Source organism: Scyliorhinus canicula, chromosome 26 (genome assembly GCF_902713615.1).
Source record: "Scyliorhinus canicula chromosome 26, sScyCan1.1, whole genome shotgun sequence".
In the NCBI taxonomy this organism is placed as follows: domain Eukaryota; kingdom Metazoa; phylum Chordata; class Chondrichthyes; order Carcharhiniformes; family Scyliorhinidae; genus Scyliorhinus; species Scyliorhinus canicula.
In genome coordinates, this window is record NC_052171.1 from 17,092,518 (window position 1) to 17,119,646 (window position 27,129).

General features: G+C 47.1%; 1 protein-coding gene and 1 non-coding gene across 7 annotated transcripts in view; both read right to left on the bottom strand.

The window, feature by feature from the left end:
* Positions 1-248: 248 nt before the first annotated feature.
* The window catches only part of LOC119957330 (netrin receptor UNC5D-like), a 464,604-nt gene continuing 437,723 nt past the window's right edge, over positions 249-27,129 (bottom strand). For 5 of the 6 annotated variants that reach the window (XM_038785226.1, XM_038785223.1, XM_038785221.1 and 2 more), the window contains 5 exons: positions 21,206-21,433; positions 14,962-15,111; positions 10,503-10,670; positions 5,108-5,286; positions 249-2,516 (listed from right to left, as the gene is read on the bottom strand). In XM_038785226.1, the coding sequence (XP_038641154.1) occupies positions 2,324-2,516; positions 5,108-5,286; positions 10,503-10,670; positions 14,962-15,111; positions 21,206-21,433 (918 nt within the window). In that variant the 3' untranslated portion in view covers positions 249-2,323. The remainder of the gene's footprint in view (positions 2,517-5,107; positions 5,287-10,502; positions 10,671-14,961; positions 15,112-21,205; positions 21,434-27,129) is intronic. The other variant, XM_038785222.1, reaches the window with a different exon arrangement.
* LOC119957615 lies at positions 11,502-11,608 on the bottom strand. Its single transcript, XR_005458844.1, has one exon. It is a non-coding gene; the product is annotated as a U6 spliceosomal RNA (small nuclear RNA).

Below are 27,129 nucleotides of genomic sequence, written 5' to 3' on the forward strand. Positions count from 1 at the left end.
GAATAAAAACCAGAAAGCACATTCAGGCGCTAGACCATTGTAGGGAAGGGCAATGTTGGGGTGGGAGGCAGGCAGGTAGCCTGAAGCAGCACTGGGATCATGCTGTCAATGCAATGGGGGGGAACAGGGATATGGTATTGCCGCTGCAGTACAGCTAAACCAAACACAGTATTCTCAGAACTACCCTCACAACCATCTCGCCATCCCAGGGATCCATGGAGTCCACCGTCAATCAAAACAAAGAAAAATCAAGACCCACAGAGATTTTTATGATTATTCGTACACAAATAAAACCACAAGGACCCACCAATCTGTGGAGTAACCTGTTACAGGTGGATTTGGATAGAAATAGGGCTGTGTTGGCTGATGAGCAGAATGGAGGCATTAGTAAATAGCTTACAAAATCCGTCAAGAGTTCAGCTGGTACACGTACGTCAGATGTGAATGAACAAGACAATATTCACAAGGAACAAGAGGAGAATGGGACAGTTACTTCAGCAGAAGGGTGCAACAATTATTTCAGCAACCGATTCAAGTAGCGCTTGATTTGAATAAAGATTCTAATGCGCCTCTCCCACCGCCAGATCGGGGAAAGTTGGTTTTGTACCCGACCAGGTATTTTCCTGTATCTCTCATGGTAATTTGAGCTTTTATTTAAAAAAGACCTAGAACCATGGGACTCCAATGCTTGCAGGGAAAAACTTCCCTAACCCTCAGATTGTTTTATCATAGAATTTACATAGAATTTACAGTGCAGGAGGCCATTCGGCCCATCGAGTCTGCACCGGCTCTTGGAAAGAGCACCCTACCCAAGGTCAACACCTCCACCCTATCCCCATAACCCAGTAACCCCACCCAACACTAAGGGCAAAGGTTTTGCAGATTAAACATTTAAGATTCAACCACACTGTGTGAAAAAGGGAAAATGGTATTTGAATATTGAGGTGGTTGTCTTTTGAGTGGCGCGCACACCATAGGCCCAAGGGCCTTTTCTGTACTGGCGACCTCTGTGACTCTCTGACTCTGCATCACGGTCCACACTCCAGAAGACCCTGACTTTGCCGTGTCCAGATGCCGCCCCATCTGTCTTCAGCTGATTGCTTACAATGCCACCTTTACACATCAACAAGCACCGTACATTACCCGACTGAATAGCGTTGGGAGCATGGTTCACGGCCGGGAGTTTCTCCAGTTACCCAAGGTGTGACAGCCACTCACAGACCCAATGCTGAAGGAGGGTGAGGCTCACCCGTTCCATGCCTCGGTGGCAGAGCGTGGGCCACAAATGTGACTGTTACTCGGGATCATTTAGATGGGCGTTCCCCCAAAAGGGAGAGGCACGAGATGGCAAATGTTTGGGAGGGCGGAAACTGAAAGCAAGGAGAAGCCGACTGGGAGATTGCGATAAATTAAAAGTTACAACGCGATGTGAGGGCCTCAGGCGCTTGCCAGCAACCGGGGCTGACACAGCCCAGGAGCAAAAACTCAATGTCGAGAGTACGGGCACCGCAAGCTGCCAGTGCTGTGGGCTTTCGAACAAGGTCTTCAGTTCTCCCAGGCTCAACGACATGTGTTTTATCCGGTTTTTGTCTCCCAGAAAGAGCTGGTTGAGCGAGCAGGGGAAGTTTTTATTTCTTTGTTCATTCATGGGATGTTGGTATCACTGGCCGGGGTGGCATTTTGACCAGCTCTAATTATCTTGGAACTGCTGGTATTTAAGAGTCAACAACATTGCGGTGGGCCTGAAGTCACATGCAAGCCAGACCGCCTGAGGAAGGCAGATTTGCTTCCTGAAAGAACATTCACTGGGATTGTTGGTGGGTGGCCAGGTGGTGGAAGCTTCAGGAGGAGTATGTGCGAAGAGAGTTAGCAAAACCGTACTTGCCCCCTCACCCTTACAGCTGGGAACTATCTGTAATGTTATTCTGAGGCCATTTAACAAGCTCCCATCTGTCCCATGATCTCCTCACTTCACAGTCGGGAAATCTCGGAAAGCGTGCTTTCTGGGACTTCTGACGCAGAATAATAATTCCATAAATCTCTGAGCCAAAGAATGGACGGAACTGCTCTCATCTGTGACTGATCGACACTGATGATTAATTGGCCCCATCATTTATAATTGGTGCACCCTTTCTTTTTTTTAAGAAATATTTACAAATAAATCATATTTACATACACATCCAAAGATCTGGACAGTAAACCATATAGCATTTCCTGAGAAATCTTTCTGATATTGTGACTGAGCGGAGCTTGCTCAGGCCGGGGGGGAAGCAGGGAGGTTGAGCTGAATCCCGGGTTGGTGGCACAGAGCTCTCTCCCGCGATCATCCACCATAGTTGTAGTCTGATTCGTCACCATCGCCGTCGCCTCTCACTGGGGCAGGGCAGTGGACCCTGCCGATCTCCTCCAGAGCACTGGCTAAGGAGTCAAGGTCTCTGTCATTTTGATGCTGTGCCTCCCATATGTCCAGGATTGTACCGGCTGGGCTGCTCCTCACTGCAAAGTAGCTCAGGTTCCTGCCAATGTTAAAAGAAAAAGGGTCAGAAAGTTCCAGCGTCCCTGCAGACTATTGGAATCAGTCACAGATCATGTCCTAAAACAGTGATGGCCAACTGAGGCTGGATGGGCTGGGTCAGGGTTTGGAGGCCAGCTTGGATTGGAATGACATATTGAAACAATGGGGGGGAGGGGGAAATGTACCCTAACCTCTTCCTTTCCGCTTTCCAAACTGGAGCAGCGATGGCAACCTTGGGTGGTGCCTTCACCTCAATGGGCCGCAAGATTGAAATCGGGCTTGTTCACTAATTATGACCCCATGAATAAGATTGAATACATTTGATACACACTGCATATTTCACAACAAGTTACAGAAAATGCTTAATCATTCCTGTATTAATGGAACGGTCATCAACTTCAAGTGGTGAAAACAAACAAAATATTTCCGCTTGATTGGACGCAGAGAGAGAGCACGGCTCTCACAGTCAATGTTGTAAGCAATCAGGGGGGCACGGTAGCACAGTGGTTAGCACAGTTGCTTCACAGCTCCAGGGTCCCGGGTTCGATTCCCGGCTTGGGTCACTGTCTGTGCGGAGCCTGCACGTTCTCCCCGTGTCTGCGTGGGTTTCCTCCGGGCGCTCCGGTTTCCTCCCACAGTCCAAAGATGAGCAGGTTGGGTGGATTGGCCATGCTAAATTGCCCTTAGTGTCCAAAAAGGTTGGGTGGTGTTGCTGGGTTGCAGGGGTGGGTTGGAGGTGTGGGATGGGGTGGGGTGCTCTTTCCAAGGTCCGGTGCAGGCTCGATTGGCCTCCTTCTGCACTGTAAATTCATCATCTCAGTCAAACGGGTAGGAACGGAAATCAGCAGAATGTGACAACTCTGCACAGTCAGAGACAGTCAGAAAAATGCACTCAGAACCCAGATCAGCAGCAGACTGCCCACCACTGTCCTAAAACCAGTCCTGTCTTTTTAAAATTGACTACCTGCCCGCTTTTGAGGCAGTTTTAAAACTGGTTTATTGCAATTATCGAGTGGAATAAAAATTAGTTGAGGAGCGGTCGAGGACTGTACATCAGAAGGATGAGGGGGGATCTTATTGAAACTTACAGGATACTGCGAGGCCTGGATAGAGTGGATATGGTGAGGGTGTTTCCACTGGTAGGAAAAGCTAGAAGCAGAGGACACAGCCTCAGACTAAAGGGACGATCCATTAAAACAGATGAGGAGGAATTTCTTCAGCCAGAGGTTGGCGAATATGTGGAACTCTTTGCCGCAGAAGGCTGTGGAGGCCAATTCACTGAGTGTCTTTAAGACAGAGACAGAGAGGTTCTTGATTAATAAGGGGATCAGGGGTTATGGGGGAAATGGGGATGAGAAAATATCAGCCATGATTGAATGGCGGAGCACACTCGATGGGCTGAATGGCCTAATTCTGCCTCTATGTCTTATGGAGATGTCATTCACAGCTGAATATATTGGTTGATCAAGAGCCACTTGGGAAACATTCCTGAGGACACTTGGCAGTGATGATGTGGCATTAAGAGGAAGAGAGCAAAGAAAAATATTGGGAAGGGGGGATGATAATTTTCATCCTCAGGTCCTGTCCTCTTCTGCCTCTCGGTGGCCACGTGATAGATACCCCTTCACAACATGTAATCACTGATGAGAGACTGACCCAAGTACTGAGTTTCATGCAAGGCCAATATGTGGACTGCTGGACTGGGTCAGCTTCCATTTTCGTTTCTAACCTCCCCATCTCAAACACGACTCAAGATGATGGGTGACTCTTTTACAGCTTCCCAGTCCTCGCAACACTGAACCATAGGGGTTCTCGAACGTTCCTGTGTTGGGGATGCAGCCTCGGAAAAACCTCTGCATGCTTCAATGTATCATGCCCGCGTAAACAGTGGCACACTGCCGGGGACGCTCTGCAAATACTGGCACACACTGAGGAACTCGAAGGACAATCGGCCCAACATCTGCAGTCTCTCCATGTAACTGAAGCATTTCACAGCCACATCCCATTCTTACAAATCCCCACTGCAGCACCTTGACATCCTTCCGAAAGTGTGGAATTGGGGCAAAGGGGATCAAAGGACATGGTGCGAATGTGAAATCCAGAATTGGATTCAGACAGGGGGCTACAGTATCAGATGAACTGAGGTAGGAGCAGTCACACAAGCTGGACGAGCTGTTACAGAGCTGAAAACGGCAGTCGCAGCAATGGTGTGGCTATGTGCGGTCAGAATAAGATTCCAAGGCTGCGAACGGACTGCTTAAGGGAATGTTCATGTGTGACCAGTGAAATCGTACACACTCTTGGCTCTCCAGACACTCCTCCCAAGGTCCTTTTACACGACGACTGCAACACATTACATTAGATTAGCCCAAAATAGCCTCTGGTTCTCCCTTTCCCTGGTGAGCTAGGTCAGCCACATTCTGGTGTCACTGTTACACACAGACTCCGAACTGACCCTTCAAGTTCGTTCTGCACTTTTCAGAGATAGACTGAGGCAATATTAAGACAACTGTGCAAACATAACTCCAAATGAAGGTGAAGTCTCACTTTTAGAAAGGGTGAAAGCTGCTGATTTCCTAAGTTCCCACTTACCTGTCTATGTGGAGTTTTTGTGCTAACAGCCGCCAGTCTTTGCCTGAAGCACTGGGAACGTCAAAGGTGGAACAGATTTTCTGTCTGATGGAATACGGGATCTTAAACGTCTTGGGCCCTGCTAATGTGGCCACATCACTTGCAGCCTGTGCACAGAAGTGAGCAGCTTCTCTCTCGTTCTGTAAGAGTAAACAGGCATGTTTAACGATCATTGTCAACTGCAAATCGCTCTCACTCAGTTATATTAAACCATCGGTGGCTCGGCATTGTTAATAACTTGCATTAACAGAATCATAGAATCCTACAGTGCAGAAAGAAGCCATTCAGCCCGTCAAGTCTGCACCAACCCTTCGAAAAAGCCCCTCCCCCCCCCACCCTATCCCCACCTAACCTTTTGGACACCAAGGGGAAATTTAGCATGGTCAATCCACCTAACCTGCACATCTTTAGACTGTGGGCGGAAACTGGAGCATCGGGAGCAAACCCACGCAGACACGGAGAGAACGGGCAAACTGCACACAGATAGTCACCCAAGGTCAAAATCGAACCCCAGTTCCTGGTACCGTAAGGCAGCAATGCTAACCACTCAGTCACCCTAATATCACACTTAATTTTGTGAAACACCCCAAGATGCTTCAGAGGAGTATTTTCATCGAACATTTGACACCAAGCAATGTCAAAAAACTATTAGTTAATGCTTCATGTCGATTACCCTTTGTTACAAATAATGAGGCATGATCATATTGTGATGTTTTGGGACTGTATCTTTAATTTCGGGTACCATGGAAGAATGAAGAGCATCATATGATCCATTCTGAACAAACAAGCCTGGGAGACTTGGTTATTGAAGGTTAAAAGGGGGAGGGACAGGTTGTTTTACGAGGAAGAAGATGCAAAATCGCCATACTTAGAAATAATGACCTATGCTGATGGTGGATTGACTGTGAGTCTCCAAGTCACAGGGAAGTATTTGGAATGTTAGGTCTTGTAAATAGTTATACTTTAAACAGTCTATTTAATTCCAAGATAGAATGGATTTGCGGGGTGACTCTGGAGGATAGCTTATTACCGTTTCTGCCTGGATACAAGACCCATGTGATTTACACTAACAACGAGATGGATTTTGAAATTTTGAAATGATTCCCGAAACATCACTGAACCTCACAGAAAGGATCGGTCTGCAAGAATCCAAGGGATCGGCGAGATAGAGGTAGCAAGTCTTTATTGTTCACCATGCAGAATGAGGGTGGATGGTCATGTTTGGATTGAAGGGACAGGTGGTTAGCATCAATGCTTCACAGCTCCAGGGTCCCAGGTTCGATTCCCGGCTGGGTCACTGTCTGTGTGGAGTCTGCACATCCTCCCCGTGTGTGTGTGGGTTTCCTCCGGGTGCTCCGGTTTCCTCCCACAGTCCAAAGATGTGCGGGTTAGGTGGATTGGCCATGCTAAATTGCCCGTAGTGTAAGGTTAATGGGGGGATTGTTGGGTTACGGGTATACGGGTTACGTGGGTTTAAGTGGGGTGATCATTGCTCGGCACAACATCGAGGGCCGAAGGGCCTGTTCTGTGCTGTACTGTTCTATGTTCTATAAAAGAGGTGACAGTTTAACTGAAGCTGGAAGATTTTCCTAGTTTGGGCTAAAGGGTAGAGTCTCCAGGATATTCGACACCTTAAAAGTTAATTCGGGGATGAGAAGTTACTCAGCAGGGAAATAAAAAGATTAGCTAAGAATCAGTTTGGGGTGGCACGGTGGCGCAGTGGTTAGCACTGCTGCCACACAGCGCCGAGGACCCGCGTTCAATCCCGGTCCCGGGTCACTCTTCGTGTGGAATTTGCACATTCTCCCCGTGTCTGTGTGGGTCTCACCCCCACAACCCAAAAAGATGTGAATTGGCTATGCTAAATTGCCCCTTAACTGGAAAAAAAGAATTGAGTTCTTTAAATATATTTTAAAATAGTGAAAAAAATCTAAGAATCCTGGATCGCGGAGTACCTATTGAAGGAACAGTGTAAAGTATAACCAGAGAGGTATATTTTCCTTCATTTTACATGGAAGATGGGGGAACTTTTCTGAAGTTTAGAATACAAGTTTAGAATACTGAAAGTGTTTCCCAATGTTGCTTTGAGTTTGTGTGTTGCAGTAAAAGTTTTAAATCTTGAAATCTTGTCGAGTGATCCTATTGGCCATTTACTGACACTTCTTATAAGTTATTAGTCTCTCCGGGGATCAACCTGATTTGGTCAACCATCTGTAGTAAATTCTGTTTTCCCCCTCTCTCTGCAGATGGTGCCTGACCAGCTGAATATTTGCAGCATTTCGTGTTTCTGTTTCCAAGTTTCATCATCAGGTTCATTCTGCAAGGAGATAATAGCACAGGTGATGAAAAGGTCGGTCCAAGAGATGGGTTTCAAGGATTGCCTTCCAGCAGGAAAGAGAAGCGGGGAGGTTTGGAGAGGTTATTCTTCAGCCCAGGGTCCAGGAAGCTGAAGGCACTGCCATCTGCATGAATCAATTAAAACTGGTGACATGTGAGAGGCTAGTATTGGTGAAGCACAGAGATCTCAAAGGGGTTGTAGGACTGGAGGAGATAGGGAGGAGGATAGGCCATGGACAGATTTGAAAACTAGGGGTGGGAATTTTAAAATCAAGGCACTGTTATACCAGGATCTAGTGTAAGTCAACAAGATCAGGGTGGTGAGTGAGCAGGACTTGGTGAGAGTTAGGATATTGGCTGGAAAAGTTTGGATGAGCTCAAGTTATGGAAGGTCGGGTGTCAGACCGGAGAGCATTGGAATAGATGGGTCTAGAGGTAAGATGGTGTGGATGGGGGTTTCAGCAACAATGATCTGAGGTAGGGCTGGGGATGAGTGACATTACAGAATAGGAGGTCGGCGGTCTTGGTGATGGTGCAGATAGGTGCCAGCAATGTGCCCGTCCTGCAAATGAAGCTGACAAAAGACCATTTATAACGCATCAGTCTGAAAACAGTTAATCGTCGACTTGATATTTTGATAAAAATGCTCATTAAGAACCAGCTGAAAATGGCCCATGATTGACGAAAGAAGGCCACGTTGTGAAGGACTAAGCTTGATCTAACTCCGAGGAACACATTATCCTCTCCGAATGGAACGTTCGCACGGAGCATCTGTGTTGGCAGAAGTAGCTGACACCACAGGATCTGAATTAATCCATGTGGAAGCTTGATCAAATCCGTCAGGCAGCTCCCGTCGAGGCCTAAAGCAAGGGCTATAATGGAGAACTAGAGCAGCTTAGGTTTAGAGGATCCAATCATCATGGACCTGACCTGCTGCACAACCCGAACTGGGAATGTTTTATCTTGTGGGCAAAGGATCCAAAACTTGTACATGTTTCAAAAACAAAACACAGTAAAACCTGCAGGATCTTTTAAAATATATATATTATATATATATATATACAGATAAGTACATCTTGTCTTCAAACAGAAAAAGCACATTTTATTGCATGATACAACTCAAACATTAGCCAGTCAGCCCATCGTGCCTATGGCAGACTCTTTGAAAGAGTTATTCATTGACTCCCACTCCCCCGCTATTTCCCCACAGCCCAGCAAGCTGTTACTTTCCAACAAATCCCTTTTGGAAATTATTATTGACTCCCACCTTTTCAACACAGCGCACCCCAGATCACAACATGGTGTACAAAAGAATTTTCTTCCTCTTGCCTTTGGCTATTATGTCAAGCATCTTGAATCTGTTTCCTCTAGTTGATGACCGTTCTGCCAGTGAAATTACTTTCTCATTCATTCCTCGATCAAACCACATTCGCTCGCGGCACTGGCAAGTGGGGGCTGGTTTAGCACAGAGCTAAAGAGCGGGCTTTGAAAGCAGCAAGGCAGGCCAGAAGCACGGTTCAATCCCCGTACCAGCCTCCCCGAACAGGCGCCGGAATGTGGCGACTAGGGGCTTTTCACAGTAACTTCATTTGAAGCCTGCTTGTGACAATAAGCGATTTTCATTTCACTACCGACCCGCAGCAGCAGAAGGGGTTGCCATCTGCAAGAAGCTGGGCACGGCTCCTTTGACAGCTCGTTCCAAACCTGCCACCTCTGCCACCTAGAAGGACAAGGGCATGGGATGCATAGGAACACCACCACCTGCAAGTTGCCCTCCAAGCTAAACACCATCCTAACTTGGAAATATATCACCGTTCCTTCACTGTCGCTGGGTCAAACTCTTGGAAATCCCCCCCTTTCTTGAAAGGTTTCGACCCAGTAGGTAAAGAAACAGTCCCCAATGATTGAAGAACTGACCAGCAAAGGACCCAGACTTCAGGGGCTGGATTCTCCGACCCCCCAGCCGGAGCCTGGCCTGCGATCGGGGCTCACTGATCCGCGGGGGGGGCCTGTGCCGTGGGGGCACTCTTTTCCTTCTGCGTCGGGCATCAGCCTCCGCGATGGCCGATGCGGTGACCCCCCCCCCCCGTGCATGCGCGGGAATGATGTCAGCAGCCGCTGACGCTCCCGCGCATGCGCGGACTTCTGCCGGCCGGCAGAGTCCCTTCGGCCCCGGCTGGAGTGGTGCCAAAAGCTTTTCCCGGCCAACCACTCCGGCGCGGGCCTAGCCCCTAAAGGTGAGGGCTTGGCCCCTATGGGGCGGCCCAGTGCCGGAGTGGTTCACGCCACACCATCCCGCCGGGACCCCCCGTCCCGCCGGGTACGGGAGAATCCAGCCCCAAGTGACTGGCAAAAGAACCAGAGGTGAGTTTTTATTCAACGAGTGCTGCGGATTTGGATTGCATCAACAGATGGGGTGATTGACACCGATTCAATAAGAGGTCTCAAGAGGGAATTGAATAAATACTTCAAGGAGAATAGGGGACACGGCAGTGACTCAATGAACTGAATGGCATCTTTCCCTGCTATGGTGGTGGAATCCAGAGAAGCAAAGAATCCCTACAGTGCAGAAAGAGGCCATTCACCCTATTGAGTCTGCATGGACCGTCTACCTTGGCCCACTCCCCTGCAACCCCACTTATCTTTGGGACTTGGTGAGAAGTTAAAAGTTCACAAACGGAGTTTGAGTAGCTGCGGCAACACACACTTTGACATAAATATTCGAGCCTGGAGCCATGGATAATAATGGTGGAGACTCACATTTTCATTCCAACACATTGCTGACCTACTCTGACACACCAACGACAAGTGATTGAAGGATTTCCAGGTTGATACGCAACCCACATGGCCAGGTTCTGAATGCCCCTACCTTGGCCAACATTAACCCTGTCCTCTGGATTACTCGCCCCGCGGCAATGCCACTCGGTCACCACCCCACCGCTAGTCCGGAATTGCCGCAATGGTCTCAAGTCCAACATTAAATCTAGACTCTCTGGAAAAAGTAGCTCCTGAAGTTTACCTCAAGGATGGAGGTGTTGAGATGAAAGATCTGCTCGTCTCCTTTGCACTGCCGGATGCAGATCTTACAGGAGAGCTGTGTGGTTGCTGAGCTGAATCTTTCCACCCTGAAGGCACACGGCAGAGGCTGCTGGTTCCTGCACCAGATATGGGAAAAGGCAAATTCCTGCTGGACGTAGAAGGCACAATGAGATTCCCTCTGGAAAATATATACACATTTCAAAAAGCAGATCGACATGAGCAAGAGTTCTCTCTAACAGTACTCCATTTCTCTTCTCCAGCATTCCTCAATCTGAAAACAAGGCAGGATTTAATTACATTGGGAAAGAATAGACTGAAAGGGGATGTGATCAATATATTCTTGGAATATTCCAAAGAGCTGAAAAATACAGGGGCGGCACAGTGGCATTGCTGCCTCACAGCGCCAGGGACTTGGATTTGATTCTGGCCTTGGGTTTGGAGTCTGCACGTTCTCCCCGTGTCTGCGTGGGTTTCCTCCGGGTGCTCCGGTTTCCTCCCACAGTCACAAAGATGTGCGGGTTAGGTGGATTGGCCTTGCTAGATTGCCCTTAGTGTCCAAAGGTGTGGCTGGGTCGTGAGGATGGGGCAGTGAGTGGCTGGGTAGGGTGCTCTTTCAGAGGGTCGATATAGGCCCGAAGGGCCGAATGGCCTCTTTCTGCACTGTGGAGATTCTATGATTCCGTGAATACATTTGTAAGCAGGTTGACTTCAGGTGGGGTCCATGGAAGATAAAACAAGCACGAGAGGAATGGAAAGGCAGAATTTTCAGGAAAAGGGCTTCAACTTGTAGAGAGTTGGAAGAACCATCTTGCAGTTGATGGCTAGATGGGTAAGCCGAGACACGGGGCCATATTTCCATTCTTCATGGAGTAAAATTAGTTCGCTTTTTATATTCGTTTTAATGGACAACAAGATGGCAGCTAGGTGCAGATGATTTTGGGAAGCGCAGTTTGGCTACTGAGAACAATCATTTTTTTAAAAAAATATGGAACGCTTCATGAATTTGCGTGTCATCCTTGCGCAGGGGCCATGCTAATCTTCTCTGTATCGTTCCAATTTTAGTATATGTGCTGCCGAAGCGAGCACTACTGAGAACAATCATTTTTTTTTTATAAATTTAGATTCCCCAATAATTTTTTCTATTAAGGGGCAATTTAGCGTGGCCAATCCACCTACTCTGCACATTTTTGGGTTGTGGGGGCGAAACCCACGCAGACACGGGGAGAATGTGCAAACTCCACACGGACAGTGACCCAGAGCCGGGATCGAACCTGGGACCTCAGCGCCGTGAGGCGGTTGTGCTAACCACTAGGCCACCGTGCTGCCCCCCTGAGAACAATCATAACACGCCTGTGGTCTCACACACTTCACCAGCTGCGACAGAGCCTCTGAAGGGGGACAAATGTCAACCCATTCAGCTACCACTTGAGGCTCGAATGAAAGTCCTCCGGTGAACAAATTCCTCAAAACCTATCTGCAAGACTCTGCAAGTAATTAATCTCTGATGCTATTCATACCATCTCCCTTCCTCACAATACTGCCCCTTCAACAATCACTCGCGTGTGCGCTGACCCACACCTACTCCCATTCGAGCAACATCTTGAGTTTAAAACTCTCATCCTTATTGTCAAGCCTCAGCCCTCTCTTATTACCTCTTCCAGTTTTACAGCTCCACGAATCACCAGGACATCTCCGCACATCTAATTCTGGTCGCATGAACATCCTGGATTTTAATTGTGTCATCACTGGGGGCTGTGCCTTCACTGAAAGAGTCATCAGGCTTGGAAATCAAACAAACAAACTTTTTCAACTCTCTGTCTCTTTCTTTTTCTGTCCTATTAAAGAAGCCTCTTTGACCAGGTTTTCGGCTCCCTAACCTAGTCTTGCTTTCTGTGGTTCGCTGTTGAATTATAAGCAATAATTGCTGCTGCAAAAGTGCTTTGGGATATTGTTTGAAAATTCTTTGCAGGCAGAAGATTAGCCCCATACACTCAACCGATAGTCTTTAACATAAATAAAATATAATTGAGAAGGTGGTGGGTAGGACTGTGGTTCAGCTGTTCAAGTTCTCTGAGGCGGCACCAGGCTATGCGCAGCCTATTTAAACCTGAGCTCAGTTTCTGACCCCATGACCAACTCTATCACCATCACAGTCTGCAACCACCTCTGCACATCACCTCTCTCCACCCCTGCCTCAGTTTATCAGCTTCTGAAAGCCCTGACCCATGTTACCTCCTGGCTCGCTTCAGCTATTCACTGTGGTAGAGTGCTCCATATTCCCATTCATAAAACCATTGCACCTGTTCATACAAACAAGTGTTCGTCAAAAGATACCGGCTGTTATCACAGTTAGTGGTGATATCAAATAAATTGTAGGCTATCATTAGAGAGCGAACAACATCAATTAATAATTATGCCTATTGGTAGTATTTAAATTTATGGTCTGGAATATCCAAATAAAGTAATTTTTACATAATTTAAAAAAAAGTACATTTGCAATTTACAAAATGCATGGACTCACTGAAACGAATAAATTAATTTTGTGTTTAATTATATTTCACAACACTCAAACAGACATAAAAATAAATGGGTTCCGATGCAAGATTAATATCAGTCTGGGTTAACTGCATCGCACTCTCAAAGTGTAAATATTTCTTTTATTTTCACCATTTGAAGTTGATGATAGTTCTATTAATATATAAATAATTAAGCATTTTCCAGAACTCACTGTGAAGTATTTGATGTGGGCTAAATGTATTTAATCTTATTCATGAGGTCATGGTCAGTGAACGAGCCCGATTCGACCTCGCGGCTCACTGAGATGAAGGAGGGTCACTCATGCAGCTCATTCACCAGCCCAGGTTGCCCATTACTGGTCTCGGAAAAGCGGGAAGGGATAGCGCACATCTTTTGTGTGTGTAGGGGGGGGGGGCCTGCGCACATTGAAATGGTATCCCCCTTTTGTGCCTCCCCAAACCCAACCCAGCCCGTTCACACCTGCTGCTTCCTTCCTGAAGGGTAACTGATCCGTTCCCACCCAAAAACCTTCGACTCATCTGAGTCCAGGATCCAATGTTCTCTTCAGCTTGAGCTCTAGCTCTGCTGGGATGGCCAGTCAATCAGATCGTCTGGTAGCTCTGAAGGGTGCGACTTCCTCCCACAGTGGAATGAAAGTCCCACACCCTCTCTGCTTCTTATCGCTACAGGGTGGTTTATTAAAATCGATCGGTTTATGTAACTGGGGGTGGGGCGGCAAGCGTTATGCTCTACCCCTCTCTCTGTTACATCCACCCCTTGAGCACATCACCAAGGCTGACAATCAAATGCGTTCCCGATTGGGTGCTGTCTCAGGTGAGATGTTAAACTGAAGCCTTTTGTGCCCTCTGAAGTGAGTATGCCACTAGCCGAATAAGAACAGGGGGGTTCTCCAGGTATCCAGACCCTCAGCATCAAAATAAATTCTCCAGTCATTTATTCCAATGCTGCAGTGCATCTTGTGGATGGTTCAGACTGCGCCAGTGGTGGAGGGGGCTGGCTAACTATTTCAGGTGGTGGATGGGGAGCCAATCGTGCTGCTTTGCCCTGAATGATGTAAAGTTTGAAACCCAATGGGGCACAAATTCATCTCAGGTGGCACACAACGGAAGGTAGTGGATCAATTCCATTGCAGTCAGTGGCATTCCAAGTTCGACCCCAACATTTAAAAAAATAGATTTACAGTAACCAATTCGTTTTCATTCCGATTGAGGGGCAATTTAGCGTGGCCAATCCACCTACCCTGCACATCTTTTTGGCTTGTGGGGGTGAGACCCACGCAGAAATGGGGAGAATGTGCAAACTCCACACGGACAGTGAGCCGGGGCCGGGATCGAACGTGGGCCCTTCACTCTGTCAGGCGGCAGTGCTAACCATTGCGCCACCGTGCTGCCTACTCCAACATTTTTGACGCCACCTCGCTCATATCAAGCCCTAACATCTATATGTTGCACCTATCATTTTGTGTTTACGGACCACCGCTGCTCCGGAAATCGTTCCCCGTGACTGGAATACCAATCCAACAGCTTCACACTCACCCTTACTGATCGCAGATCTCAACTAATTTCAGTGGTGCGATTTGAACTCATCTACTTGGAACGAATCTAGGTGGAGGTCAGTCCAGTTGCATTATCACAATGCACCCAAACTATCCATTAGCAAGGGGTTTTTTTTGCCATTGGCAGCTCGCTGACCCACATATCGATATGAACTGGAGATTAGAATCTATCTGCGCCCACCTCCTTGGACATGGCTCGATTGTATTCTACATTCCACCCACCGCATTTACTCACAACACCAAAATTGGGCACGTTCGCTTATTTCTTTATGGGCAAACATTGATCCACTGCCACTTCTGAGTTTGCATGCATGCGGTAGGTGGCACTGAAACAAATGGAAAGTACCTGAAATACACTCAGTGGTTTCATTCTCCACAAGAATTGGGGTACGTCAAGCATGGAGACTTGAAGGCCGTAAGAGTTTGCTTTGAAGTGTAAAGTTCTGGGTTCTTCCAGCAGGTGACCACCTTGGCTTCTCTCCTCGCTCATCACTTCCTGGCATTGCAAGAGCACAGCAGTTAATATCCGCCAATGAAGAACACATTCTCTCACATGTACAGGTACATGGGTCACAACAACTTCCTGCTGTGCGCCCGAACAAGAGGCTGCATTGGTCAAGTGTAAATCATTCAGGACAATTAAAATAGAAAAAGATTGCATTTCTCTCCTGCCTGGTCAAGTGTGCCAGGAAAATCCCAAAGTACCTCACCGATGTGAAATTCTTGGAAGTGCTTCCAACTGCCCTGCCTCCACACCCATAGAACATAGAACATAGAACAGTACAGCACAGAACAGGCCCTTCGGCCCTCAATGTTGTGCCGAGCCATGATCACCCCACTCAAACCCACGTATCCACCCTATACCCGTAACCCAACAACTCCCCCTTAACCTTACTTTTTCTAGGACACTACGGGCAATTTAGCATGGCCAATCCACCTAACCCGCACATCTTTGGACTGTGGGAGGAAACCGGAGCACCCGGAGGAAACCCACGCACACAGGGGGAGGACGTGCAGACTCCACACAGACAGTGACCCAGCCGGGAATCGAACCTGGGACCCTGGAGCTGTGAAGCATTTATGCTAACCACCATGCTACCCTGCTGCCCCCATCATTAGTTACCCATGTGGCCATCTAAAATGGCCGCCTGCAAAGGATAAAGGGAATTATGGCCAAGTCAGCACACAGATAGTGCACAGCCTCTGTGTATTAAACGAAGGATAACCAGACCGAATTGAAACTTGCACCTGTTAAAGGTCAATCATCGATTTCCCCAGGACAATAGACCCAAATTAAGGAATAGCACCAGTAGCAAACTCCCCGGCGCCACCTCCCCTTATTTGGAAAGGCCTACGCACTTGGAACAATAAGGACCAGGACCCGCCCAGCCATCAAGGTACCCGTCCCTAATTGGCCAGAATCGATCAGTGATCGAGACCCTATCGATCTATTGGATCCTGAGTTAACCCTGCACAAAAGGGCGCGAAAGAGGAGGACAAGAAGCCCTGCGCACTAGGGATCGGTCTCTTTCGGGATCGGCCTGTGCCCACGCCAATCGCAGCATAACGACCAGCCAACTACAAGACCGCGATCGCTACCTGAGAGAGATGAGCCGCAGCCGAGACCAACCTGACGACTTCCAGCCGACACACATAGGGACACAGCCTTATCTACCTGCACAGAGCCGGTCACCCAGAAGTCAAATAAAGGTCATCTTAGTTGATAGGTGTAGTTTCATACGTAGCCGCGTGCATCATTGCACAGAGAGATAAGTCTTGTGTTCAATAATAAACTGTCTTTTGAACTAACATACTGGTTGTGTGGTCATTTGGTCAATACAAGAAACATACTCGCAGCTTGTAGTTCGATAATAAAAGTAGCAACACCCAACATGTCCAGTGTCATATTCCCCTGTCAACTGCAGAACAAACAGATTCTTCATAATCGGATCGTATGATTCCTGACTGTAATTCAAATTGAGTTTTTTTCTCCGCCAGGTCTCTTTTCTTTAAAAACAAATAATGAACAACAATAGTATCCCAAGAGAATTGAACAAAAGAAACCCAATTCCTTTGTGTCCCAATGATTTATCTCCCAGGTGGCTCGCAGCAGTGTGCTGAAGATTAACTGACAATGCCTGGAGACTCCCTGGGCAATCCCAGGGGATGAGCAACCCTAACTTGAAATGAAAATCGCTTATTGTCACAAGTAGGCTTCAATGAAGTTACTGTGAAAAGCCCCTAGTCGCCATATTCTGGCGCCTGTTCGGGGAGGCTGTTACAGGAATCGAACCGTGCTGCTGGCCTGCTTTCAAAGCCAGCGATTTAGCTCTGTGCTAAACAGCCCCTTCACTGGAGAGTGAGGAAGATACAATGGTGTCAGAAATGAGTTGCATACCAGAACTTCAAAATGACTGGGACTGAAGAAGAAATGACAGCAGTGTGAATGAGAAATCCACGGAGCAGTAACACAATCTGTTTCAGTGGGCAGCACAGGACCTATGAACAAGCGCCATCATGAGCAACAACCATTCATTCCCTTCTGCTGCGAAGGCTGGGGAATTCGCAGCCAGCAGCTTGGTAGTGCACTTGCCAGTCAGATGGTTGTGGGATTACGCCCATACTCCTTACCCACATCACCTCTTGCTGACAAGTGCAGTACTGAGAGAGTCCTGCACCGTCAGAAATGCCACCTTGAACTGCACAAACGTACACCTAAGGAGTAATGTGAAAGAGCTATTCAATTAATCACGCTCCCCCTTCTTTCTTTTGAGCCTTGTCATTGATTTTTTTTCCTTTTCAAGTTCATCTTCAATCGCTTTTGAAAGTTACGATTGCATTTGAAACCATCACCGTTTTACACTGCAGATGATAGCAATGAGCAAAAAGATTTTCCTCACCACCCCTCTGGTTCTTATGCCAATTATCTTCAATCTGTGTCTTCTAATTACCAACGCACCTGTCAGTGCAAACAGTTTCTCCTTATTTGAACCATTAAGCCCTCCATGATTTTGGACACCTCTATTGAACTTCCTTTGAACCCTCTGCACTTTATGCGAGACCTTCTCAGTTGGAGTGGTTAAACCAGGGGTGGGCAAACTTTTCCGTGCAAGGGCCACATTCAGAAATTCACAATTCACAAAGGGCCGCATAGTATATTAAGTAAAATAATTACTTCACCCGGTTATGATTCTGGGCGCCTCATATAGAACATAGAACAGTACAGCACAGAACAGGCCCTTCGGCCCTCGACGTTGTGCTGAACAATGATCACCCTACTCAAGTCAACGTATCCACCCTATACCAGTAAGTAACCCAACAGCCCCCCCCCCCATTAACCTTAAAAAAATTGTTTTTTTTTAATGACTTGGTGGGCCGCAGAAATACCTTTGGCGGGCCGCATGCGGCCCGCGGGCCGTAGTTTGCCCACCCCTGGGTTAAACCAACATCCCATCTACCCTCCCACAAAACAATCAATGGTTTAATTATCAGAGGTCCGAACCAATATTTGCCCCATAACTAACAATACCCAAACATTGTAACTTCAGTTTCTATCATTGTCGTTTGCTGTGCCCAAATTGTTGCTTTTAATCAATTCACTACCACAGCGAAAAGACTTGGAAAGTACAGCAATGGTTGCCAGGTGCATATGAGTGTCCAGCGGTTGTGATAAGACACGATATGAATGCAAGTCCCCCATTGTACAACATGCACAGTGCATTTTCCAGATGTATGGAACAGAGCCAGTCTTGAAACAATGGGTGGGATGGAGCGGCCAATCTGCCACGTGGCTTTCAGAGGCAGAGGCGGACTGCCGGCGGGATTTTCAGGTTCCCGCTGTTGTCACTGGGATTTCCTCCTGACCACACCCCTCATCGTGAGAAACCCACGCCACCCACAGTGGGACTGGAATATCACCCCCCCCCCCCCCCCCCCCCCCCCGCCCCCCCCCAGCGTGAACAGTCGGTAAACACCGGCCAATATTTCTCAACACGTGGGCAATTCGTGCCAATCGCCCTTTGACAAATGTCTCCAACACAAAGGAAAATATATAGTCCGTGCAAAATGTGGCTGGTTTAGCACACCGGGCTAAATCGCTGGCTTTTAAAGCAGACCAAGGCAGGCCAGTAGCACGGTTCGATTCCCGTACCAGCCTCCCCGAACAGGCGCCGGAATGTGGCGACTAGGGGCTTTTCACAGTAACTTCACTGAAGCCTACTCGTGACAATAAGCGATTTTCATTTCATTTCATTTATTTCAAAAGGGAGGGGTCACCTCACAAAGTTGAAGCCAATGAGAGAAATCCCCATTCTCTCTTGTTCAGCTACGGTTCTCGAAGGGAACATGAAAGAAATGCGGAGTTCAGAAAGTGTGGGAAGCCAGTTCCTTAAAGGTTGCTCTTTTTTGGGGGTTTGTGTGTGAACAGAGATGGGGAAAGAGTTGATCCAGGAGCTGGTGCACCTGAGGTATGAAAATAGCAGTGGGCTCTGATAAAACTCCCAATCACAGTCTATGGCCCCCAGTTTAACCTCACCATCCAAAATCAGTGAGAGCGAAAACGAACAGGGTGTAAAAAGGTTTTAAAATTGGGTTTCAGCTTTCCTAATGCGAATGCTCAGCTCTGTCCCTCATTTATATTATCTGGTTACGGATCTCTCCAGAGATTATTTTTTAAAAATCCTTTTCATCTGAGAATGAAGTTTGATCTGACTCACATGACAGGAAGGGGCTGATCTGACCGCAAGGCGGTTTATGATAAATTTGTCACACTTTCTTGTGTGACAGGAGAACTCCTTTTATTAGACTAATCTTGCAAATTCATTTTGTCGTAACTTATGGCCAATTACTGCAGCTAATGATCATTTCTTCAGCACTGACAGCGAGGAGTGGAGAATTTCCAATCAGTACAGAGGTTCTGCTGTCTGAGTTCTTACCTCCTTAATACACCTTTTTAAACCCGCCATTTTAGAAAGAGCACAACCCAGAGAACATTACCTGCATTTATATCGCACCTTTATCAAAGGAAAACATTGTGAGGTGCTTCACGGGCAACATTAGATACTGAGCCATATGAGGAGATTATAAGGATAGAAGACCAAAATCTTAGCCAAAGAGGTATGTTTTCAAATTTTAAAAAAATACAGGAAATGCTGGAAAAAGCCAGCAGGTCTGGCTCAGCATCTGTGGAGAGAAAGAAGAGAGTTAACATTTTGAGTCCGTGCGGCTCTTCTTCAGAGCTGAAGAGAGGGAGCAATGCGATGGATTTTACACTGTTAAAGGGCGGGTGGACCAAAATAGGTGAACGAGGAGCGATTGCACAGAGATGTTTTGGGAGCAGGGCAAAGGAAGTGTCAGTGGCAGGGCTGAGGACTAAAGGTGGTGCTGATAGCGGTATAAAGGTAAGATACCAGAATGTGTGAGCAGAAGGTAGGTCCTCGGTTTTAATGAAGATCTTAAAGGAGGACAGAGAGAAGTAGAGAGTGTAGGGAGGGAATTCTGGAGCTTAGGACCCGTGCAGCTGAAGACTGTCAATGATGGAGTGATTGAAATCGGGAATGTTCAAGAGGCCATTGGGATAGTACAGAGAACTAAGGGGGGTTCTAACTGACCATCATTATGTCTGGTTGAAAGGATCATCATTTCCATATATATTACATATGACACAGCATTGACAATCCAGAAGCAGGCCAAACTGATCTTGTGACAGCTATGTTTCACTAATACACATGCTGTGCACTTAATAAATCTGCTATACTTGGTATTCAGTGGATAAGAATGTAATTAATTGGAGGCGTAATTAAAAGTAAGAGCACTCGAATAGGAAGGTGGCGTGCTATGTCGGCAGGGTGAAGATGGCTTATTTACCAAATCCACAGTCACCTGAGGATGCCCTTTGATTGGGGCTACTTCCACGGATGCAGCCAGGGCGGGAACCCCTTTCGGAGCCGCAGAGAAGGTGATGGCACAGATCGAGAACGCCAGCAATATGTTCAAGGACCTTTCAAAGGAAGATGAGACTGCAGAGGGGGCATTAGGTAAACAGTGAGGAGAGGGGTGAGGATGGCAGATTTGAAATGGAGGAGGTCATTGCCTAAAAAGGGGAGTGACAGCGCTAGGAGACACGGTGGGAAATGCCGGCCCATGGTTACGGTGAGATGTGCCCTCAAACACATTCCACTGCTCCCTGTGCGATCTATCCATTTGGTTAATTCACAGTGGAGCAGTCAGTTTTAACATGTGAAGCCCAAGTGCAAATCAGATCTGAATGAGGCAGTGGACGCTGATTCGGTCAGAGCTGTTCAAAGGGAACTGGGTATGCAGGTGACGATGAAAAATAATGCAGGGCCAGTGGGGAAAAGTAGGGGAGCGGGATGAACGAGAGCATTTTCATTGGCATGGCACAGGTACGATGACCGAAATGGCCTCCATCTGGGCTGTAACATTCCAACTGATTGCACCAGACAAACATCCAAAGTTCTCAAATAAATGTCTCAGACATCACGCAAAAATGAAAACTACAAGCATGGGGTCAGATGTGAACCTCTGTTGTTGTGATGAGTGAAGGTAGTCAAGAAATTCTATTTTATTACCTGTAAAGTACTTGGAATATCGTCCATACAATATACTCTGAAGTTGTACTCAAGGGAACTGTAGGACAGACGGCCAAAGACAGCAAGCTTCAGTCTCTTCTCGGCGCACTCTGTTACTGCCTCACCCACGAGTGCATACGTGCCAAGGTGGTCCAGCAGGATGTGGCAGGATTGAGAATCCAGCAGGCAGTAGCAGGATATGGTCTCATCTTCAAGCAACATCACTTCCTGCAGAAGATGAATGAAAAATTGGCAATTGAAATCCAAATTCATGCCAGCAACAATACGCTCAATTACCCATGATGAAAACAAAAAATACTCTGAATATGCAGGCAACACCCGGCGGGGACAGAAACAGTCAGCTCTGGCTGCAATTTTAACTTAGCACTTCAAGGGGAGTTGGATGTTCTGCACCTACATTCCCCCCCCCCCCCCCCCCCCCTTCCTTGCCTCACGTTGCAACCCTACCCTGAGCAATATTACTCCCATTTGCAGTTAACAGCCAGAGATCGTGGACACATTTGACACTAATCCGACGGGTACCCCAATCATGAGTTAGATGAAAATGAGTGCCAATGTTATGGCTCAAAGGCCTTTCACCAGATTTCTGCATCGCCCAATACGTCCGTCTCATTCAAAACGAGTAGGCATGAAGTTGCAGCCAAATTTTCACCTTGCACAGAATTTATTTCCTTCCCATTTCTCAGTTGACATGAATATTTGGGTGACACACTAAATTCCTCAGACCGCTTTCTCCAAGAAGAGGAGTCAGCCTGCTGGGTGGGCGGGCAAGGGCTGCCTGTGCTGTTCATCCAGTTCCGTTCGATTTTCACCCTTTTCTTTTGGGTCTCAAGACGCCTCAAAATAAATGCTCACAGAGTGGCTCAGGAAACCCTTGTGGATGAGAAACGACAGCTTCCCTCCGACTTCTAACCAGTGACCAAAATGCCTTTTTGTCATACTGAGATAATAGAGGAAGACTTGTCACGGGGCAACAGAGCTGGAGTAAAATTAACACATGTAGCGATTGGCATTGCAAGATTGTTAGCAGAACAATGCAGTGTGCAGTAACGAGAGTAAAAATGGTGGTAATTTATGTGGAAAAAGACTGAAGAAAATTTGTAAGAACTGGCGATTAAATTAAATTAAATTATTAAATATGAAGTCTGATTCAATTCACATTAATGTTGTCTTAATTCACTGAGACCTATTCTTCAGTGAGCCCTCAGTTACACAGTACCAGGCAATTGTTTACACGAGGGCATAAAGAATCTACTTAATCACTGACGCATGTGAAGTGCCTTATCAACTTCAAACAGATGATGCTGTGTACATGCAGATGCACAGCGGGTAACCAGAATCTTATTAAAAGTGATAGATAATATTTCTCCATTTCTCCCTATTTGGATGCTACATTCGTGACCGATACGAATGACTTGAGCCACTGCAGGATGAAATGTGGTGTCGTTTTGAAGTCTGCACCATGCAGCACATCATGAGCTAAACTCATTCTTTCTTCCTCTTCACTTGTATCAATGTCACAGACAAGAAATTTGAATGCAGCCAAAGACAGGATGTAACATGGTCTACAGAAAACAACCCCTGCATTTGAATAGACTGCGAGGGAGGGGGGGAATTTACTGGACTCTGGGTCTCATTACTGTCATAGAACATAGAACAGTACAGCACAGAACAGGCCCTTCGGCCCTCAATGTTGTGCCGATCAATGATCACCCTACTCAACCCCACTTATCCACCCTATCCCCGTAACCCAACAACCCCGCCCTTAACCTTGCTTTTTAGGACACTACGGGCAATTTAGCATGGCCAATCCACCTAACCCGCACATCTTTGGACTGTGGGAGGAAACCGGAGCACCCGGAGGAAACCCACGCACACACGGGGAGGACGTACAGACTCCGCACAGACAGTGACCCAGCCGGGAATCGAACCTGGGACCCTGGAGCTGTGAAGCATTTATGCTAACCACCATGCTACCGTGCTGCCCCTAGATATGTCAATGTCTTATCAATGACATTGTTACGGTTAAGAGGAACAGGTGATGAATATTAATTGTCTTGGAGCACATATAAGTAGAGGATTCCCTCCCAAATAATGATATTTTGGTTTAGTTAGTTAAGTTTCCTTTGAGATTCTGTTTTAGTTGCAGTGCCCCACCAGGGCATTTTTATGAAACTTATTGATTATTGGTATTATTGCAGGAGAATAAATAAGGGATTTCTGGGCCTGGTAAGGGGGGCATTACCAGGTCCAGCCAGTAGGTGGTGAATGGGGTTGTCTGACACGACTGTCTGCCCTTATACCGCGGCAACATTTGCAGCCATGTGGCCCTGAAAAGGAAGCATGTGGAGCTGACTGGTACGCTTCAGGCCTTCTGCGGCATGGGCTCCGGGTGCTCAGTGCATCTTCACCCCCAGGTCATGATATTTTAGTTTGATTAGTTAAGGTTCCATTGATGTTTTGCTTTAGTTAAGTGCCCCCACTCGGGGCTGTTACCCCTCTTCAATTTGCTCATCATTTGGTAAGTTCGGAAGAGCATAAATAGGGGATGGCTGGGACACTGGGTTACGTCGGAGGAGAGCTGCGAGACTGAACAAGTCAGTAAACTCTCTCAACACATAAACAGTCTGCCTCTAGGCTTCAGCTTTGTCAGCAATTGGTCATTCCATTATCGTTGTGGGGTGAAAGTCTTGGAACCTCTCCCTGCCAGCGTGACTACAAAAACGGTAGCGGTTCAAGAAGTAGGCTTGCTATTAACTTCACAAGGAATGGGCACTCAATGCTTCCCTTGCCAGCAACACCCATCTCAAGTGAAATAAATAATGTTTAGAAGTTAACATCGAGCCAGCGAGCTGCGGATACCTGACCGATATTCCCCCAGGCAGCTTGGCAGAGAGGATTCTCCAGTCCACCAGCCTCATATTTCTCGGCAGCGCGTTGTTCGCTGGCTGTGGAATTCTCTCTTCCCGCCGCTTGTCAATGGGATTTCCCATTGAAGCCACCCCTCACCGGTGGGAAGCTCGCGGACGGGGAGCGCGGCCGGCGGGAAAAGAGAATCTCAACAACTGGAGAATTCCGGCCCAGGTCTCTGTGACTATAGCAGTAACCCTCCGCGTTATTTGCCCATCCTCACAGGCAAACTATTGAATATCTAGACAGGTAGCATTTTCTCATCACAGCACAGTACAGTGATTCATATTCTGGGAGTGTGTGTTAATCTCAGGCTATCTGTATTCCTGTAATCCTTTCCAATTTAATAACTTGGTTCCTTTTTTTTTTGAGGAATTAAACAAGGTGGCTGAGACTTATTCACTTTAAACCCGTGTCCTTCAGTTCTGCACCCATGGTCTAAATCAAACACAGACTGTTTTAGTCACCATCATTTACACAGCTCTTATGGTGGTCACGTCCAGTCATTAATCTTCTTTACAGAAGGAAAAACAAGTTAGCCGTCCTTCAGTTTAACGTTTGTGCTGACAGTGCAATACTTCCTCAATGAAGCACCATCTGTGCTGTTGGAAGGGTACGAACATCGCTTCATTCACTCCTCCCTGTTGGCCGGTTTAATGGATGGAAGCAGATCCCTCCCTCTGCTGGCTCAAGACGGAGAGTTTCTCTGAGTCTCAGATGGGAGGAGAGTCTGCTTTAGACCAGAGAGTCTCAGTTTCATAGAACATAGAACAGTACAGCACAGAACAGGCCCTTCGGCCCTCGATGTTGTGCCGAGCCATGATCACCCCTACTCAAACCCACGTATCCACCCTATACCGGTAACCCAACAACCCCCCCCCCCCCCCCTTAACCTTACTTTTTAGGACACTACGGGCAATTTAGCATGGCCAATCCACCTAACCCGCACATCTTTGGACTGTGGGAGGAAACCGGAGCACCCGGAGGAAACCCACGCACACACGGGGAGGACGTGCAGACTCCGCACAGACAGTGACCCAGCCGGGAATCGAACCTGGGACCTTCACCATTTGATAGAGTGGCTTGTGCAATGACAACATCTGTGGGGTTGGTGTCTTCCGCCCCGCCCGCCGCAAGATGACCACGGGCGGAACGTGGACCATGTAAAGGTCCACTGACCTCGGGCGGGAATTTCCGATCGCCAGGCAGGCGCGGCTGGAGAATCCCATTTATATGGAATATTGTATGCAGTTCTGGTCATCTCAATATAGGAAGGATGTGAAAGCATTGGAAAGGGTGCAAAGGAGATTTACCAGGATGCTGCCTTGTTTGGAGGAAATGTCTTATGAAGAAAGGTTGAGGGAGCTAGGGCTTTTCTCTTTGGAGCGGTTATAAGGTTCAGGGTGGGAGATATAGGAGGGATGTCCGAGGTAGGTTCTTTACTCAGAAAGTGGTTTGGGTATGGAATGGACTGCCTGCTGTGATAGTGGAGTCAGACACTTTAGGAACTTTGAAGTGGTTATTGGATAGGCACATGGAGCACACCAGAATGACAGGGAGTGGGATAGCTTGGTCTTGGTTTCGGACAATGCTCGGCACAACATCGAGGGCCGAAGGGCCTGTTTTGTGCTGTACTGTTCTATGTTCTATATATCCAGTGCGCCATTCACACCTCCCAAGGCACTTCAGAGAGGTGTTAGGAAATAAAATTTCATGCCAATCTACGTATAAGGTTGGCTGAACAGAATGGTGGACAAAGTTGTAGGTTTCAAGGAACGTCTTAAAGGAGAGGGAGGCAGAGATGTTCAGGGAGGAAACACATGAGTGCAGGGCCTAGGCACCGAGAGCATGGATGCCACTGGTGGAGTCTTTAGAACTGGGCATTCGCTCGGGCACAGGGTTAGAGAGGAACAGCTATCTCGGAGAAATATAGGTGGGGAGGGACAAAACGATGAAGGGATTTGAAAACAAGGAAGACATTTTAAAAATGAAGGCACTGCTTCATCAGGAGCCAAGGTAGGTGAGTGAAAAAGACGTGATGGGAGAATGGGACTTGGGAAGAGTGAGGAGAAGGATTGACAAGTGCAGTCTGGGTATAATACAAGCAAACACCAGAGTTTTCTCCCACTTCAGCACATTACCGTGTAAAGACCTTCGTTCTTCAGGTTTTCAATGAATTCTCAACAGCAGTAAAGCAAACATTAAGAAGAAGGGAAAGTTTTTCGGGCTGCAGGGAAACAGCAGGAGTGGGACTAATTGGATAGTTCTTTCAAAGGCATGATTGAAAGAACGGCCCCCTTCTGTGAGGTAAGATTCAATGACTGAAAACAAGCCCAACCTGCATACCCTCCGAGAATTCTGCACTCATTAATATCTGATGGCTTATGTATCCGCAATTTACTTCGCCCCATCAGCTGCTGGGCCCTCGAATTCCCTCCCTAAACCTCTTACCTCGCTCCTCAGAGGCGACATGTTCAACAAAGGTTTGGTCGCACGTCACAGCACCTTTTTATTTAACTCGGTCAGGATTTCTTTGATAACACCTCGGTGGTGTGGTGCCCTGGAATATTTTACCACGTATAAAGCCTTGTCTAAAAGCTGGTTGTTGTTACTGCATTTTTGGATGCAACAAAATGGGGCAAACAAGTGAATCCTTCACCATTTGATAGAGTGGCTTGCGCAATTATTTTTTTTAAAATGCAGCCAAACAAAGAAGTTTGAAAGAGGAACACTGACAAATTGTTGAGTAGTGATTTGACTGCACACACTGCACCCCGCATTCTAGGTGTTAAAAAGCTGTCTCTATTGCTATTAATGAGGCTTTGATGATTGCTATTTTCTAGCACTGAACGGCAGAACACAAGCACGACACACTTGGAAAGCCAATTAATGCAGATTGGGAAAAAATAGAGTAACAAGAAGCATTTATTCGTAAATGGGTTGGAGGAATTATCCGCACTGAATATAGTTCAGTATTTTGTCAGCAAGAGAAT